This window comes from Brienomyrus brachyistius, unplaced genomic scaffold, assembly GCF_023856365.1.
Source record: "Brienomyrus brachyistius isolate T26 unplaced genomic scaffold, BBRACH_0.4 scaffold64, whole genome shotgun sequence".
In the NCBI taxonomy this organism is placed as follows: Eukaryota; Metazoa; Chordata; class Actinopteri; order Osteoglossiformes; family Mormyridae; genus Brienomyrus; species Brienomyrus brachyistius.
This window is the reverse complement of record NW_026042339.1, coordinates 955026-971306: the sequence shown is the minus strand read 5'-3', so window position 1 is coordinate 971306 and position 16281 is coordinate 955026. Positions and strand designations below refer to the sequence as shown.

The 16281-nt window shown below is 46.6% G+C and overlaps 1 protein-coding gene across 1 annotated transcript; it reads right to left on the bottom strand.

The window, feature by feature from the left end:
* Nucleotides 1-110: 110 nt before the first annotated feature.
* On the bottom strand, nucleotides 111-14774 carry LOC125725302 (protein disulfide-isomerase TMX3-like). The gene is made up of 16 exons (XM_049002136.1): nucleotides 14651-14774; nucleotides 14342-14396; nucleotides 13699-13738; nucleotides 13419-13542; nucleotides 13140-13185; nucleotides 12273-12353; nucleotides 11069-11168; nucleotides 10427-10504; nucleotides 9616-9682; nucleotides 5967-6065; nucleotides 4825-4882; nucleotides 4666-4719; nucleotides 3599-3655; nucleotides 2298-2427; nucleotides 1911-1979; nucleotides 111-1735 (listed from the first exon to the last, which is right to left on the bottom strand). Exons 1-16 carry the CDS (start codon nucleotides 14712-14714, stop codon nucleotides 1382-1384), a joined length of 1476 nt encoding a protein of 491 aa, XP_048858093.1. The 5' UTR covers nucleotides 14715-14774; the 3' UTR covers nucleotides 111-1381.
* Nucleotides 14775-16281: the final 1507 nt, after the last annotated feature.

Sequence of the window (16281 nt, the reverse complement as noted above, 5' to 3'; positions counted from 1 at the left end):
TATTTGCTTGGCATCGCCAAAAAAATGTCATGGCTTCCTTTGAAAAAACAGTCGCAATGCATTCTTGGACCACTGGGCTACCGGAATCCTGTATAAAACTGACACACACATTTCATCTGTTCAAAAGACATTTATTTTTGGTGTTCATCTCCATGGGTTACCATCCAAAGTCAGACACAAAGCAAATCAATGCTATCGATTGGACCTGTGATCCCTGACGTCATCACTGTGGTTGATGGTGTGAGTTTTGTGTGGATCAGCTAATAGTGTGTGAAACCACAGGGCTTAAGGATTCCAGATGTGCTTTCTCTCTGTCCAACCTCAACTCTTAAAGAAATCAATAACTCAAACTACCCCATTGGGAATTTCAGGTGTAGTTCTGTAGAACTTGCAGAGTGTGGGAATCCCCTACTTGTGGGAATCCCCTACATCCCAGAGACCACCACTCTTACTCTACCACCTTAATGAAAGATAAACATAATATGTGAAACATAAGGTCATCCTATAAGAATAGGGTAGATATAGCCAGAAGCACATATGTGAATCTGACTGTCTCACAGACCTTCGGGAACGACCTGATGTACGGCAAAACAGCAGATTGGCGGACAAAGTGGAAGTCTCGGAGAAGCACCTGTCTATTCCTGAACAGATCTGAACAATCAGCTGGAATTATCTTCCCATCCAGTGCATGATGAGAGCAGCGAACCGTCCGTCCGCTAAACGCTGCATTTCGATAAGTGAACGGGTGAGCGGTTTCTGCTTAATACTGCTGAGGGACACGACCATGATAAAAAAAGCAAAGCCACCCATGAAAACCCTAACCCCAAACCATCACCTACGATGTAACAGCGACGTGTTGTAGTGTACGCAACTCTTATTGTGGCAGCAAAACAAAAAACTCTCAGGGCTGACCAGTAAAAAACAGGAATAATGAAGATGAATACCAGCATGTAAGCGGCTCCCTGCCAGGCAGCAGATACAGTAGGGGGGGTCCAATGTCTATAGGGGGGCCATGACTTGTGGGGGGAGCGAGTATTAGTGCCCATCGCCTGCCTCCCGTGTGCAGGAGAGTGCTGACCGGCTCCATATTGCACTGGGGGCCACGCAGGCCCTGTGCTACGCCAGGGGCCACGCAGGCCCTGTGCTACGCCGGGGGCCACGCCTCCCTCTATGTGCTCTATTCTTACCAGTCAGAAGTGCCCAGTGCTATTGCCTGACTGGGAAAATAAAAGCCCCGTGAGGGCCGGAGTTATGGGAAGGATGGGCAGGGAATTATGGGAATTAGGAAACGTTCATAAATGAAGAGAAGACTGATATATTTTCAAGTACTACACCACCAAATCAGAAGCACCTCCACCTGGAGGCCGTCTGACGCTCAATGTTAATCCACCTTCTTGTCCATGGCACTTTTTTCCTCCTCCTCCTCCTCCTCTTCTTCCTCCTCATCCTCCTCTTCCTCGTCGTCCTCTCCCCCCTCCACTCTCGGCCTCTGCTCCTCCTCCTCCTCCTCTTCCTGCTCCGCTCTCAGCCTCTGTTCCTCCTCCGCCTCCTGCTGCTCCGCCCTCTGCCTCTGCTCTTCCTCCTCCTCTTCCTCCTCCTCCCTCCGCAGTAGCTCCAAGTCTTCGCTGTCGTCGTCTGCCTCGGCGGTGCAGATCCCGTAGCACATGAGGCTGATTATGCCCAGGGGCAGCCCAAAGAGGAAGCAGCCCAGCAGGGGCGAGCTGCGGAACACCGACTGCGGGCAGAGCGAGCAGACAGGCACCGGGTGAACCACCAAATCTATCAGAGCATGACCTGAGTACTTCACGTGCCATGTGGCTGCTCGAGTCCAAGGCTGAAGCAGATATCCTTCTAAAGCAGCTCCGCAGATGACCACATTACAACATGTCTTGCCTGTGAGCTTTACTCACCATCACAGTGGACCTGGCATCATAGAACACTCTCTTGACCCGCTGAAAAATACTGTCTCCACCTTGAGCCTGATGACATAAAACAAACACCGTGAACACACTGGTTTGAAAAGCAGGCATCTTCCAAATGGACTGTGACGACTGCGTGATAGTTAATACCAAATATTTGTTTATTCTTATCTCAGGCTCAATCGTCCCTGACTGGCAACACCGACCGGGGAACCTTCTAAGACTCTAAGACTGTTGCAAAACAGCAGTCAGTTCCCAGGAAATATTCTCCATCACGTGTTTGTTTATCAGATTTACAAAGTTAAAGGAAGGGCAGCTGCTAGTAAATTAGTCCTGGACGGACATGCCCGTTCACCCAAAGACCATGTGATCTCACACCTGGGCTGTCCCATCCAGCACACTGTTAATGAACTCCACCATCTGCTCGTGGCTCTCCACTGGCTCCAGAGGAAGGAAGTACTGATCGTTGGACGTGTTCAGCACGATGATGGACGGCACTGGCACCTCACTGAAGGGCAGACAGAACACCCCCATCCTCATTAGTCACTGTCCCAAACTAATAAACAATCATGCGTTTCACACGTTATGCTAATCCTGCTCCAGCCTGCTGCTTCTGCCAACTGATCATGCTTGCTGTTGTGGCTCCTGCCCATCAGCTGCTGCTCCTACCAGCTGATCTTTCCTGCTGTTGGTCTTGCCTGCCTCATCCTACTAGCTTATCCTGCTACTGCTAGCTGCTCCTTGTAGCTGATCCTAATCCTGCCTGCTGATCCTAATTGATGATCCTACTCTTATCTGCTTGCTGCTCTTGCCTTTTGATGTTGGTCCAGATCCTGCCTGTTGTTCCTGTCTGATCCAGATCGTGCCTGCCTGCTGCTCCTGCCAGCTGATCGTGCCTGCTGATCTTGCCCCTGTTGGCTGCTACTTCGGCCTGCTGATCCTGATCCTGCTTACCTGCTGCTTCTGCTCCTGCCAGCTGATCCTGCCTGTTGCTGCTCTTGCTTGCTGATCTGGTCCCTGTCAATTGCTACTCCAGCTTGCTGATCCTGATCCTGCCTGCCTACTGCTCCTGTCTCTGCCGGGTGATTCTGCCTGCTGATCCTGGTCCTGTCTGCCTGCCTGCCGCTCCTGTCCTTGCCAGGTGATCCTGCCTGCTGATCTGGCCCCTGTCTGTTGCTGCTCCAGCCTGCTGACCCTGATCCTGCCTGCTGATCTGGCCCCTGTCTGTTGCTGCTCCAGCCTGCTGACCCTGATCCTGCCTGCTGATCTGGCCCCTGTCTGTTGCTGCTCCAGCCTGCTGACCCTGATCCTGCCTGCTGATCTAGCCCCTGTCTGTTGCTGCTCCAGCCTGCTGACCCTGATCCTGCCTGCCAGCTGCTCCTGTCGCTGCCAGGTGATACTGCCTGCTGAACCTGATCCTGCCTGCTGCTCTTGTCCCTGCCAGGTAATCCTGGCTGCTGATCTGGCCCCTATCAGCTGCTGCTCCAGCCTGCTGATCGTAATCCTGCCCGCCTGCTGCTGCCGACCTGGTCTCATCCTGCTAGCTGATCCTATACACCATGTGAATAAAGCATTAAAACAGTGAAAAGTCCAACAAAAGGCTTCATCTGCATAAAAGTGACAGTGTGACTACAGCAGTGTGAAAGGCAGGCAGAGGCGGCCGCAGCCCCTGTACTCACCTCATTATGAGGCCATTGATGTAGTCGTTCCCATCCATGTGGCCAAACTGGAAGTCTCTGTGGGAAGAGCATTTCTGAGGATTAACCCTCTGGGGACTCGGGGTGGGGAACACACTTTGACTGACTGGGGAATGGTCACACATTTCATTCAATATCATAAACTTAATAAATAAGTAGAACACTTGCAGAAACATTATAAAAGTACATAGTAAGCAATGGTGGAAGTTTGGTGATCAGATATCTGGGATCAAAACAAAGTATTGGCTACATGAAGATGACTAAACTGGATAAACAAATAAGAAAAACCAAACCCATGTCACTATTTCTGGGCTCCATGAATATGTAGCAACTTTCATGTGTATGAATGAGCCATTGACACCTGGCCACACCCCCCCCCCCCCACCTCCTTTTATAGCACTGATGGGATGTATCCGGATCGCATTTCATCGTTGCATTGTTCAAATTACCACGCGAATGCGATCTGAATATGTGGAAATGCGAATTTATAATGCGAATAGAGATCTTCAGGTGAGCGCGGCACCACACGCCCCCCATGCAGGTAAAACAAAGAAAGGTGACATGCTTTAATTTTTTGCCGATTTAACCTAAAAAAAACTTTGATACTTCCGACAATTGACGTTTTGAAAAGAAGACAGATTACAGATTTAATCTGCGTTTTTTTTTCATTTTTCTACAGTAAGATTTCAGCGAGTTATGGACGGAAATACACGAGAAAGACACGCGGCATCGCCGACTGCAGAGGGTTAACCTCACCAGGATATGCACACTCGCACAATCAGCACCACCCTCTGTGAGCTCTGAGCACCACAAGTCGGCAAAACCCCACTAAGGGCTGCTGGGAGCAGGTGTCCCGCCTGCACTCCGGATTATCCACTGCTTCTGCTCTACTTACAATGTCACTCATCAGCTCTGTAGCCACACAGAACACAGCGACCAGGACACGCTGGCTGCTGAACTGGGGGAGCTCTGGGCCTTCGTTTATATATGTAAGCTAAACTGATACCTAAACGGCTATGGACTTCAGCACTTTCATGTTCAGATCTTACCTGCTAAACTGATCTCTGTATTCTGTTGCCACTCTCTCCATTAGCATCTTGATCCTGGAGAGGAGGAAAAGCATTTAAAGCTGACATGAAAAGCCTGGTTCTTCAAAGTTGCTTTTCGCCTTTAACTGAATGACGAGGGTATAAAAATCAGCCTTTTACCTGGCGCCCTCCTCTGTGGGGACCTTCTCGTCCACAACTGCTATTGCCACCAATTTCCCTATCAGGGTAGAAAAGAAAACAAGCAGTTTATAAGAGATGACAAGCACCACCATTTATCAGGATACTACCACCTAGTACAGGCACAGGTCATAGCAGCACTACGTATGTATACAACCAGCATAAGAGAACTGCGAAAGTGCAGTCTGCCCCCTAGAGGGGGAAAGTAAGAACACAAAATATCCCGACAGCGGATAAAAGAAAAAAAAGTCTACACACTCCTGTTAAAATACCAGGTTTTTGTTATGTGAGACGATGATAAATCAGGTGCTTCAACAGTTTAAGGGTGTGCACACTTATGCGACCAGCGTATTGTAGGTTTTTTTTTATTTATTTATAATATTTTCCCCTAACAGATTTGTTTTTTAATTTAATTGTACTGCTGTTAGGTCATATTAAAGGTGGAAAGGGTTGTGGAATGATTTACCGTCATCTGGTTTTTTAACATCACAAAAACCTGACATTTTAACAAGGGGTGTGTAAACTCTTTACATCCACCGTATGTCTGACCCCATTTGTTACTTTCCTCTGCGACGTGCGTCCGTGTGCAGGTGAGCGGAACAGTGAGAGCATGACCCTGCACGGCATGTAATTGGCTCCTCCCACTACAAAGTCAAACCGTCATACGGTTAAGGTTCAGTGAACCAATCACACTGCTGCAGCTGGAAAATCCTGGCCCAATCGGAAGAGAGCTTGGAGCTGGGGAGCATGTCCCCTGGGGGGCAGGTCAGTCCTAAAAAGCAGCTTCTGACATGCTTTTTTTTTTTTTACCCGAATCCTGCACAACCCAGTCAAGCTTTACATGACGAGTCCGAGTTAAGGAACAGAAAATAACAGAAATGCAGGGAAACTAGGGGTCGGGTAGGACAGGCACCGCGTGAAGAGCGAGAGCGGATGGTCTGTCAGGGCTGAGCCCATTTAAAGCCGCCTCCTCTTCTGCACAAGGGCGGCTCTGTTTCGCAGTCAGCTATGTGACGCACATAAGGCCAAATATATACATGTTTTGAATATACAAAAAATATTACTATTAAGACAAGGGAAGGTGGCCAAGGACTGAACACTCTCCCACCCCGTGACTCACGCACCCGTCTCCGCCAGCTCGTACAAGGTGAAGGCGTCGATGTCCAGGTAACCGCGGAAACGCTCTTTATTCACCCAGGAGGAGAGCTCGCCGTGCTGGTACGCTGGAAGGGGACAGGAGAGTCACTTTAAATATGCATTTTAGCTCTGCAGCAGTTAACGCACTAACCTAGCGAACAGGAGATGCTGGGTTCAAATCCCAGCTTTGCAGCAACATCAAAGTTCATAAGGCAGCAGGTAGTATAGGAGTTAAATACTGGCTTAAGTCCCAAGTGGCTCTACTGTGGTGTCTGTGAGCAAGATATTATCCGGAATGGTTCAGGTGACACATCCGGCAATACGATTTATGAGCCTCTATGGTTTAGCTAACCTGCCTTATCGTCCTGCTGGTAGAGAGAGGAAATTTTCGCTCGGGGGGGGGGGGGGGCACTGGATATTGGGTGTTAGCCAATATCCAGTGCTCCTGGGGCAGCTAGGCTTAAGCTCAAGGCCCAAGTGGTGATATGATTGCTTAGCCGACCGTTGGTTTCAAACCCATAACCTTCCAGATATGAATGCAGATCACTCAGATTATTACTCTCCCTATATGCAAGTCAAATGGAATTAACAGCATAGGCACTTTGAAGGGCAGTGTCTCTCACAGTAACACATACATGAGCGAAGCCTCTCCTTACACTGCATGCAAAGCAGAGCCATTGATGTGGCCATGGGGGCGGAGCCAGGACTGGCCGCCACCCCCTCCACTGGTTTTATGGATCACGTTGCTCTCTAAAGCTGCCAAACCGCCCTCAGCAATTCAATCACCACCACATATCTGGAGCTGCTCAAACGAAGCTCCTTCCAGATGGCTCTTGGTGAGCACCTGGAGAGCAGCACTCAGACATTCCCACTGGGACAAGTGTGGGTCCAGCCTTGGCCGAGAGCTGCAACTCCACTCAGAAGAGGAGATCCACGCCGGTAAGTCAGCAGAGCACGCTCTCCAGATGATCGAGAGAGACCAACGTCTGACTGAAGTAAATCTGCAGGACAGCTCTCGTTCAGCTGCGTAGAACCAACAGCAGGACTGGGTGGCAGCCTCACGACTCACTGGCCAATGTCAACTGAAGGATCGCTCATCACAAGCGTGACGACAAACAGCTCATGAGGCCAGAGGCAATCTGTATCTGTGCGTGGAGGCTTGTTTGTTTTTATGACAGCGTGTCAGCCAGGACTTAGTCCTCCAGAGCAGAGAAAAGAGTAGTGAACGTGCGGTGGGAACAGCTCTGCACGAGTCGTGGATTCACTGCCGTATATGTTGCTGACTCACCGCTGACGGGCCGGGCCTCGTCGGCAGGATATCTGCACTCCTTTCTGAAAACACAGCATTATTCGACTCGTTCAGGAGGAGGCAGCATTCAGCGTAACCCCAAGGTGTGACGGCCGACTCACTCCCTTTCAGTCGCTACCGCCTATCCTTCCATCTCTCCATCAAATCAGCCCGTCTTCCTTCGCTCTCTCGCGGGTCATTCTCGCCGCGATGGCGGCCCCCGGGGACCCGGACACACTGCACATCAGCGTGCTGGAGGAATCGCCGGACAGCGCCATGTACGTGGTGGAGATCCGCTGCGATGACCCCGTGCTGCTGGCGTTCTGGCTGCGCAAGGCTTTCTTCCACAACGGGGAGGTGCAGCAGACAGACACGCTGCCGCGTGAGGGAGGCGGCGGCCTGCGCTTCGTCCTGCGGGTTCTGCATCGCTCCTGCCGCCTCTCCAACGCCCACTACTGGAGCCCATTCGTGGTGGCACTCTGCCTGGATGCTCTGCTCTTCCAGTACCGGCTTCCAGCGCAGCTACAGCACAGCGCCAGCCTCCAGCAGGCCATGGAGGAGAACACGTTGATGTTGACCCGCTGCAGGAGCCCCGAGCCCCAGTGAGCCTCCCTGGTGGGGGGACCCTTTCTGATCCCCCTATACCCCAAGAGGCAGGACACAGACTCTTCGCAGAAAATGGCCTCATATAGCCAACAGGGCGGCGATGCTGTGCCACTACAGACAGCAAGAATGGCAGGATGTGGAGAGAACATGCGAGGGAGCCAATTTGGACACTAAGTTACAAACAGAGGTGTCACGATATACTCTTAGGCAGTAACCGTGTTATCTATATTCTGAAATATCTATATTCTGAAATATCTATATTCTGTCAATAACATTGTAAATAATCCTGTGCCAGTAACTATCTGATTCACAGTCCAACATAGCGTGTGGTGGGACTGCTGCTTGACACTGGTTTCCAGTAGTGCTTCATTTGCAAACAGTGAGGTGCCGGAGCTCATAAAACAGCAGCTGCGACCAAGCGGAGCACACTGACTTTGAACGATGTCACACACACATACACACACACACACACACACACACACAACAATAATGCACTAGTACTTAAACACATAGTGCATTATTTCCTGTCAACACTTGTCAGCTACATCAAACTGAAAGACAGACATCCTATTAGATGTGTTCAATGGCCCAGAAGGTAATTTAATCAAATTTATCAGCTAAGAAGTGAATTTCTGAGCATGTGTTAACATACTATAAAAAAAATCCTACCATTTTACAGTAAACCATTTTGTTTACATTTACAGCAAAATACAATGGTTGCTTCATTGTTTAGCGATAAGTGGTGTTAATGACGTCGTCATTTTTTTTTTTACTTGTCATTTGAAGTGTTCACTCCGGTCATCAATTTCCAGTTTTTGCATCAACACTATTACCTAAATATCCCATATCTTACATTTTTGTGTCCATTCCCATCAGGATAAATTGCTGCTATCCAGCGGCGTGGTATCCTGGTACCCTTATAGCTTTGGTTCACTGTGAACTGAAATGTGAAGCTTTGTGCATTTCGCATTTCTTGCAGCCATATTTGTGTCACTCTAAATCAGTGGGATCAGATAAAAAAAATAAATAAAAATCACTACGGGATTTCATAAAAAAGACAAGGTGTTAGACGGGGTCTGCAGGAAATGCCAATCAACAGTAAGCGCAAAAGGAGCCTTTAGCCTCGGTTAGCTTTTCATCATCCAATAAGTAGTGTGATTATTTAATTCCTGCGTATGCTTTTATACAATTATAGTTAGACTATCCACCTCACTACTGATATTTTGAGTGTAATTCATTTGCTGAAAAAGAGAACACACACAATAAACAAATTTAAAGATGAATTTGAATGGTAGCATTATTATAATTATTTTGTGCAAAATTTCTATAGATACCATGATCCATACCGTGAATTCTTTAGGCCACAGTAATCGTATCGTGAAAATCTGATATCGTGATGGTCCTAGTAATAAACTAGGAAACAGCTGGTATGTTTTTTGTAGCAAAAAATATATATATTTCTCTGTGCCTTCAAGATTTATGTCAGTGGAAAATAATAGTTCATGTATTACTAAAAAAGACAAAGGGAAGGTAATGACCTTCTACGTCAGTAGCGAGCCGTTCTCCGTCTACATTCGGGCTAAAATAAATAGGGACCCCATTAATGTCTTTTAAGAAGCCAATGAATCCTATTTACTTTTGGATGTTTACCATTCTGTGGAAACAGTAGATATAATCCTTGTGTGTGCCGGCTGTGCTGCATTGTGGGTAATGATACAGGGCAAACATGGTCCGAGACTCACCATCATACAGGAAGTAGCTTCCGTCCTTAAACACCGCGACAGAAGGGAGCTCTTGCAGAGTGACGGTCTAAAAAGCAACCGGGGGGGAACAAAGCTGTCATCATTTCATCATTTTCGCTGTGAGGCACGTGACAGCCTTCGAAGTTATTAACAAATCATTATCCACCAAGCACCATGGTGTTGATGTTTATTTATAATCAACTGTTCATTAATAATTCATTGTTACCCAGCCAGCACAAATGTGAACACAGTTATTATTAATAACTATTCCGGAATAACCGAGTACCCAACCTGCACAATGGCGATTAATAACTCTTCAATGATAATTAATCTTTATTCATCCGTCACAATTATAAATTACAATTTTCACTGATAACTATTCATTAATGACTAATCATGACTTTATTATTAATCTAATCGTCATTTCATTAATAACGGCTATTCGGCAGGACACTAATGGACTGGCACGGCAGACATAGGACATGAAAGCGGTTCAGTCCATTCACGGTCTGCCATGTTATACAAAAACAGGCGGCACAGCCGACCCATCAAGCCGGGCGCATGGAGCCTGGCCGGGGGTCCTAACAGTGGGATATAGCACCTTTCCTCCCGGGAACCTCAGTGGAGAGCAGGCAGGTCAGTGCAGGTAAGACATTCCAGCACCAAGAGGTTCCACTAACAAAAGAGCCGATTTTCCAAATCACTAATAACTCTGAAGCAACAGCATTCCTAAAAGTAGTTTCTGATCAGTCTCTTCTGCTGGACAAAAAAAATGCGGACGACAGCTTCGCAGTGCCCAGGAGGGACTCACAGGGGGAACAGCGTCCTCCAGCGCAGAGAAGAAGTAAGTATAGACAATGAGCTCCGAAGCCACCTCGATGTACTTCTCCTGGAAAAGCAGGACACTGCGTGAATCACGGTTCGCCTTTTCCAATACAGCCACGTATCACTTAACGACAGGGAAATGTTCTGAGAAATGCATCATTAGGCCATTTCATCACTGTGCAAACATCATAAAAAGTTATTATCATTAAGTATTACTTACTGTACATAAATATATATGCCATACTTTTACACAACTGACAGCACAGTAGGTTTGATTACAACACCATTGCCACAAACAGAGTAATGTGTTGCACTACAACGTTACCTCGGCCATGTCATGGGGCAATAGGAATTTTTATCTCCATGACAGTACAATCTTACGGGGCCACCATCGTGTATGCGGATTGTCATTTAGCAAAACGTCGTTATGTGGCGCATGACTGTATAGAAACAGAGACGTGTGCAAATCCATGAATCCACTATGCTAACATCTTTACTAATGAAGCAATTAAGGATCATTCCTAGAACTGCCAACTTCAATGTTAAGAGTCCATGTTGTTCACCAGCACGCCACCTGCTGGTCATTATTCACCCAACAGGAGTGAATCTCATGCCATTAGAAGTTCACCTTTAGGGTCGATTCCCCGCCGATATAAACAAAGACCACGTCATGGCGATCCAGGATGTGCTCGAACATCTGCCTGCTGGGAAGGGACCTCACCACTGGCCTGGAGAGGGAGAGCAAACAAGGCGGTTTTGAGTTTCACTGGCCCACGTGCCGGGAACGCAGTGAAATTCTTTTGCAGTACAATTGCTGGAGAGGGACAGGCAGCAGTGCAGTACTGAACAAGACTGCGAAGTATGAATCGGAACACACCGGAGCGGAGTCAGCAAACACACGTGTGCGTGCACATGCTACAACGCATGAGACCAGACAAAATTATGAAGATGCCTCCTCACAAACTGCGCAGGTGCACAGCACCACCTAGTGGACAAGTCAATTACATTTGCCCCCATGCACCAATCCCTAAGACCCTTAGATAGAAGGTACAGGATAAATGGTCCAGTTCAGCAAAAAAACAAAAACAAAAAACCACTGAGGAAGCAGGAAGCATCACACAGGAAGCTGAATAAGAGTCAGTATGGGGGAAGGTAAAAAAAAAAACACCACTTTACAAGCCATTGACACCATTTTATTCATCTACAATATAATGCAAAAAAAGTCAAGGCAGTCAAAGAAAATGTTCAAATGACCTTCATGTTGGTGTAAAACTGCATTACGTCTGTCAGAGTGCGTTGGCTTAACCATCTCAAAACCTCCCCTACAGTCATCCAATACGCCCATGAATTTTTTTTGACTGGACCAGTAGCACACATCATATTTCTAATCAATACCTCATTGAGTTTCTTAACTAATAAAGTTAATTAATTAATGGAGCTGGTGGTGAAATGTAATGACTATATGGAAAGGCAGGGGTGGACCTGAGGAGAGGTTTGGGAACTGAAGCAGTGATCCAACAAGGTATAAAACTTCCTGGAGAACCGGAGACATTATTTTGCTTGTTTTTATCGTACTACTGTTAATTTGCATACGTTCTAATGTTAAATTGTGTTTTTTTTCCATGAGTAAACATAAACATACCTTTTACATTCTATTAATTAGATTCTCAGGTTGTCAGGTTTGATTTACACAATGAGAACGACACGCCGCATTCTGCTGCAGTACGTCACTGACCCCTATGCCAGTCCCCGCGGGTGTCTTACCGCCGCCTTATCACGTAACCAAGCGATCGACAAATGGGCAAACGCGTCCGCATATAAAGACGTCTTACCCGGCTACTCTGTTTGAAAACTCGATGATGTCATCCTTGGTCCTGGGACCCTTGTAGTTGTAAGCGAGATCGCCCTTCAACCTGAGGAAGGAAGAGCGGCCGTTACGGAGCAGGGACTTCTGGGAGAAAACGCACCAGGAAGAGGAAGACACGCCCGTGAGCATTCAATGCTTTCCACCTGACAGGCGCCAAGGGAGCGAACTCTAAGCAGAGACTGAGGTCAGGGCAAATAAAACACTAAAAAGGCGATTCTTTCGCCTCACCTCTGCGCGGTTGGGCGCTCGTAGCTTCATTAGCAATCTGAAGATCGTGGACTGAAAGCAACATTTCTATAAGAATGCAAATGGGTGACGGAAATGCCGATTCTAACAAAGGCTTCATGCATACTGCCCTGAATGGCGGTATGGCCTTTAGATGGTAGAAACAGCAGAGGAACCACAGTGGAATGAAGAACAATTCAGGTCCTATCATACAGAATAAGGAACGTTATTATTAAACCTCACAGACAGAGCTGGATCCTTCTTAAAGCTAAATTTACTCCACTATCCATGATTCCTATTAGACAGTCTCTCAATGCGCTTTGAATCGTTGTAAGAAGGTAAGAAGTGGTAACACACAATACCAATGCAACACAAGGTGAGACCGAAGACTGCAATCGACAGACAAAGTGAAAGGCCCATAATGAAGAAAATGCAAATTCTTCAATTTCAAAGGGCTTACAGGCTATCCAGCATCTTTTGCTGGTTTGAAATGACTGACCACCAGCACCCTCATTACAGTAACACACCGCCGTAACCTGAAAAGAACGACTAATTAAAAAGACAACATACAGTAGCATTGTTACACTGAAGTGCGATTTACACTCACAGTTTAATTGTGGGATACCCACGCACTCCAAACTCTGAGGCGACGCCTGAAAAAAACATAGTCATTGTTTACAAATCAGCAATTTATTGATGTCACTATTAATACACATCTGGGAAAACATAGCAAAATACAGCACAAGAAGAAGACTAGACACCTGACTCATCAACATATAAACACGATCTGTAATTTAACTGGATAATGCTGCATGGGATTAAAAGTGAACCTGAATACAATACATATGGAAGCCTGAAACTGAGGGACCTCAGGCGGGAAACTCACCGGAATACGCTGTGGCGTCCATCTTCCCCACATTGATCGACGAGCCTGAGCTCTTCAGCTCTGCCCCGATTTCATGCCACACTGGCTCCAGTTTCCTGCAGTAGCCACACCAGGGCGCATAGAACTGCAACACACACATCACTGCATGTAAGCAGGACAAGCCGCACAGCGGCTCCATGCCTGGGGAGCAGTGGGTGCAGGTGCAGTCAGGGTGAGCTGCCCATCTGGCCAGCAGGGCAGACATTCTGATTCTGCTGGTTTATGTGATGCCAACACTTACTTTCACCAACCAGATGTCATCTGCTCTATTGTCCTTAAACCTGCAGGATATGAAAGACACAAGTTACACTAAATTCTGTGCAAATGCAATCGAGATAACGTGTAATAAGTAATAACTAGCATGTGGCAAGGTTTATCAGGCTGTCTGTCAAAAGTTAAATGCAAATTATATCTAATAGATTAGATTAAAGTACAGTGTCAATGGGTTTTCCACAACTTCTTTAAACTGCATGTTTACAGCACGCCTGATCTAATTCAGGATGCACAGGGTACAAACAAATGCAAAACAGACAGATAAAGCAAACTGTACATACACAACCCACATTGTGCCAGTTACACAGTGCATGCAGTGCAGATCTGGTAGGTGCCACATTATTTGCAAAAACACGTCTTACCGTCAAGCAAATATACTGAACATCATATTATCTGCACCAAGGTCTTCACACCCATTATTATATACTTATTTTATTCATTTTTCTCAGTCAGCGAGGCTTTTTAGACCTATAAGACTAACAGAGTACAAGGCTGAAGGAGCCGAGCGTCTGAGGCGGCAGCACCCTCCACCCCCGACCCCAATACATTGACACCCTGACCGGCACATCTGCTGCACCCCGGCGCGTCCCTCAAATCTCAGCATCGCTTACGTGTCATCCAGGTCTTCGACGTGGGCGAAGGCCGTAGATAAACTCAGCAACAGCGCTGTCAGCACGCAGACAGACGCGCCATCAGTATTTTTAAGGACAGAGAAAACACCCCATATAGACCTATTTAACCATTTAGCCAGTTAGCCGGGCAGACAAGGTACTAGCATGATACAGCTCTACTTGTTTACGAACTAACAGTATAAAAAGAAACATTATTTCAAAATGACTGGACAGAGCATGTATATACATGATTCAGGGCGGGTGAAATGCAACTAGCAAGGGCATTGTACATGAGAGTTTGGTAAGTACCTGCACAGAATCGCGCAGACTTCTCCGGCGCCATCTTTCCTGTGGGAGGCACATTACGACGCATGCGCACAAGCGACCGAAGTTTCGGCGGCTCACCGACTCCGGATCAGTTTAATGATTTACCTCACAGACGTCATACGGCTGATTTAAGACTAACAACCACTGATCCTGGATCAGTTTTAATGTCCAGCTTTTGACGAATATGGATAGCAATTATCCGCACGATCGCAGAGGTAATCATTTATTGGATCTGTGAAACGGGCTGTTGAAATGCCCTTGGTTTGAAGTAATGATAAGGTTATGTGTCGTTTGCGGGACAGCTCATGAGAGCTGATACTAATGTCACAGTGATAAACTTCCCCTATATCATCATCAGCAATACCTTCAGCATATGGTTACGGCACTTTGTTCAGTAAGCAAAAGAATACAGCCTGAAAATTTGAGTATATGGCGTGATTGAACACAGATGTGGTGCCAATCACGTGTACCATGTGAAATATGCAGCATTGTAATCTGCAAGTTGTTTTGTTTTGTCCAAATTGTCTAACACATTTGCCAACAGCTGTGTGAAAACATTTAAAACACAGCTGATCAGCTATAAATGCAGGACGAATGTCCTTTCAGCTGTTGTGGGGGTTAGAATTGTTAAATGATTTCTTTATGTGAAGAATAATTACATCTTTTCCAAGTAATACCACAGCCCTGTGTCCTTGATGGATGGATGGATGGATGGATGGATGGATGGATGGATGGATGGATGGGGCCTCATGACAGCAATAACATTTATTGTCTCATTAATGGCACAGTAATTGTTAACAGAAGTTGGTTTTATTAGACATTTACAAAAATATCACTGTCTTTATTTTTAAAATGTCCCTCATCTATGAGAGATTATCAAGCATTCTCAAAAGTGGTATAATGTTCAACATTCAACACACACACACACAGTGCTGTGTGATTTGTTGTAATGCATTATTTCAGTGACTGATGGAGAGAATTTTTTGCTTGGTCTGTGTGGTTTATACAATAAACCTGTGCAGGTGCTGAATAAAATGCATCCTTCAAATTGTTTCAACATCAATATAAAACACAGTTTAAAATGTCCCGACACTTGAACCGCTGGTTTCTTACAATGAACTTTAGCATGACTTGCAGACAAACAGAGCCAATATGGAGTTTGTGATTGCCAGCCCATCTGCAGAGCCAAAATGGAGCCTGTGACGGCCACTTAACCATCTACAGAGCCAAAACGGAGCCTGTGACAGCCACATAACCATCTACAGAGCCAAAATGGAGCCTGTGACAGCCCCATAACCATCTAAGGAGCCTAAATGGAGCCTGTGACAGCCACATAACCATCTACAGAGCCAAAATGGAGCCTGTGACAGCCACATAACCATCTAAGGAGCCTAAATGGAGCCTGTGACGGCCACTTAACCATCTACAGAGCCAAAACGGAGCCTGTGACAGCCACATAACCATCTACAGAGCCAAAACGGAGCCTGTGACAGCCACATAACCATCTAAGGAGCCTAAATGGAGCCTGTGACGGCCACTTAACCATCTACAGAGCCAAAACGGAGCCTGTGACAGCCACATAACCATCTACAGAGCCAAAACGGAGCCTGTGA

What these genes read in the sequence shown, in the direction of transcription:
- LOC125725302 (XM_049002136.1), bottom strand. Translation starts at nt 14,714, where the DNA reads ATGCGTCGTAATGTGCCTCCCACAGGAAAGATGGCGCCGGAGAAGTCT. An exon ending in ATCAATGGCCTCATAATGAG is followed by an intron (nt 2,428 to 3,598) that starts GTGAGTACAGGG and finishes TCTGCCCTTCAG; the next exon opens with TGAGGTGCCAGTGCCGTCCA. An exon ending in TGCTGGATGGGACAGCCCAG is followed by an intron (nt 1,980 to 2,297) that starts GTGTGAGATCAC and finishes TTATGTCATCAG; the next exon opens with GCTCAAGGTGGAGACAGTAT.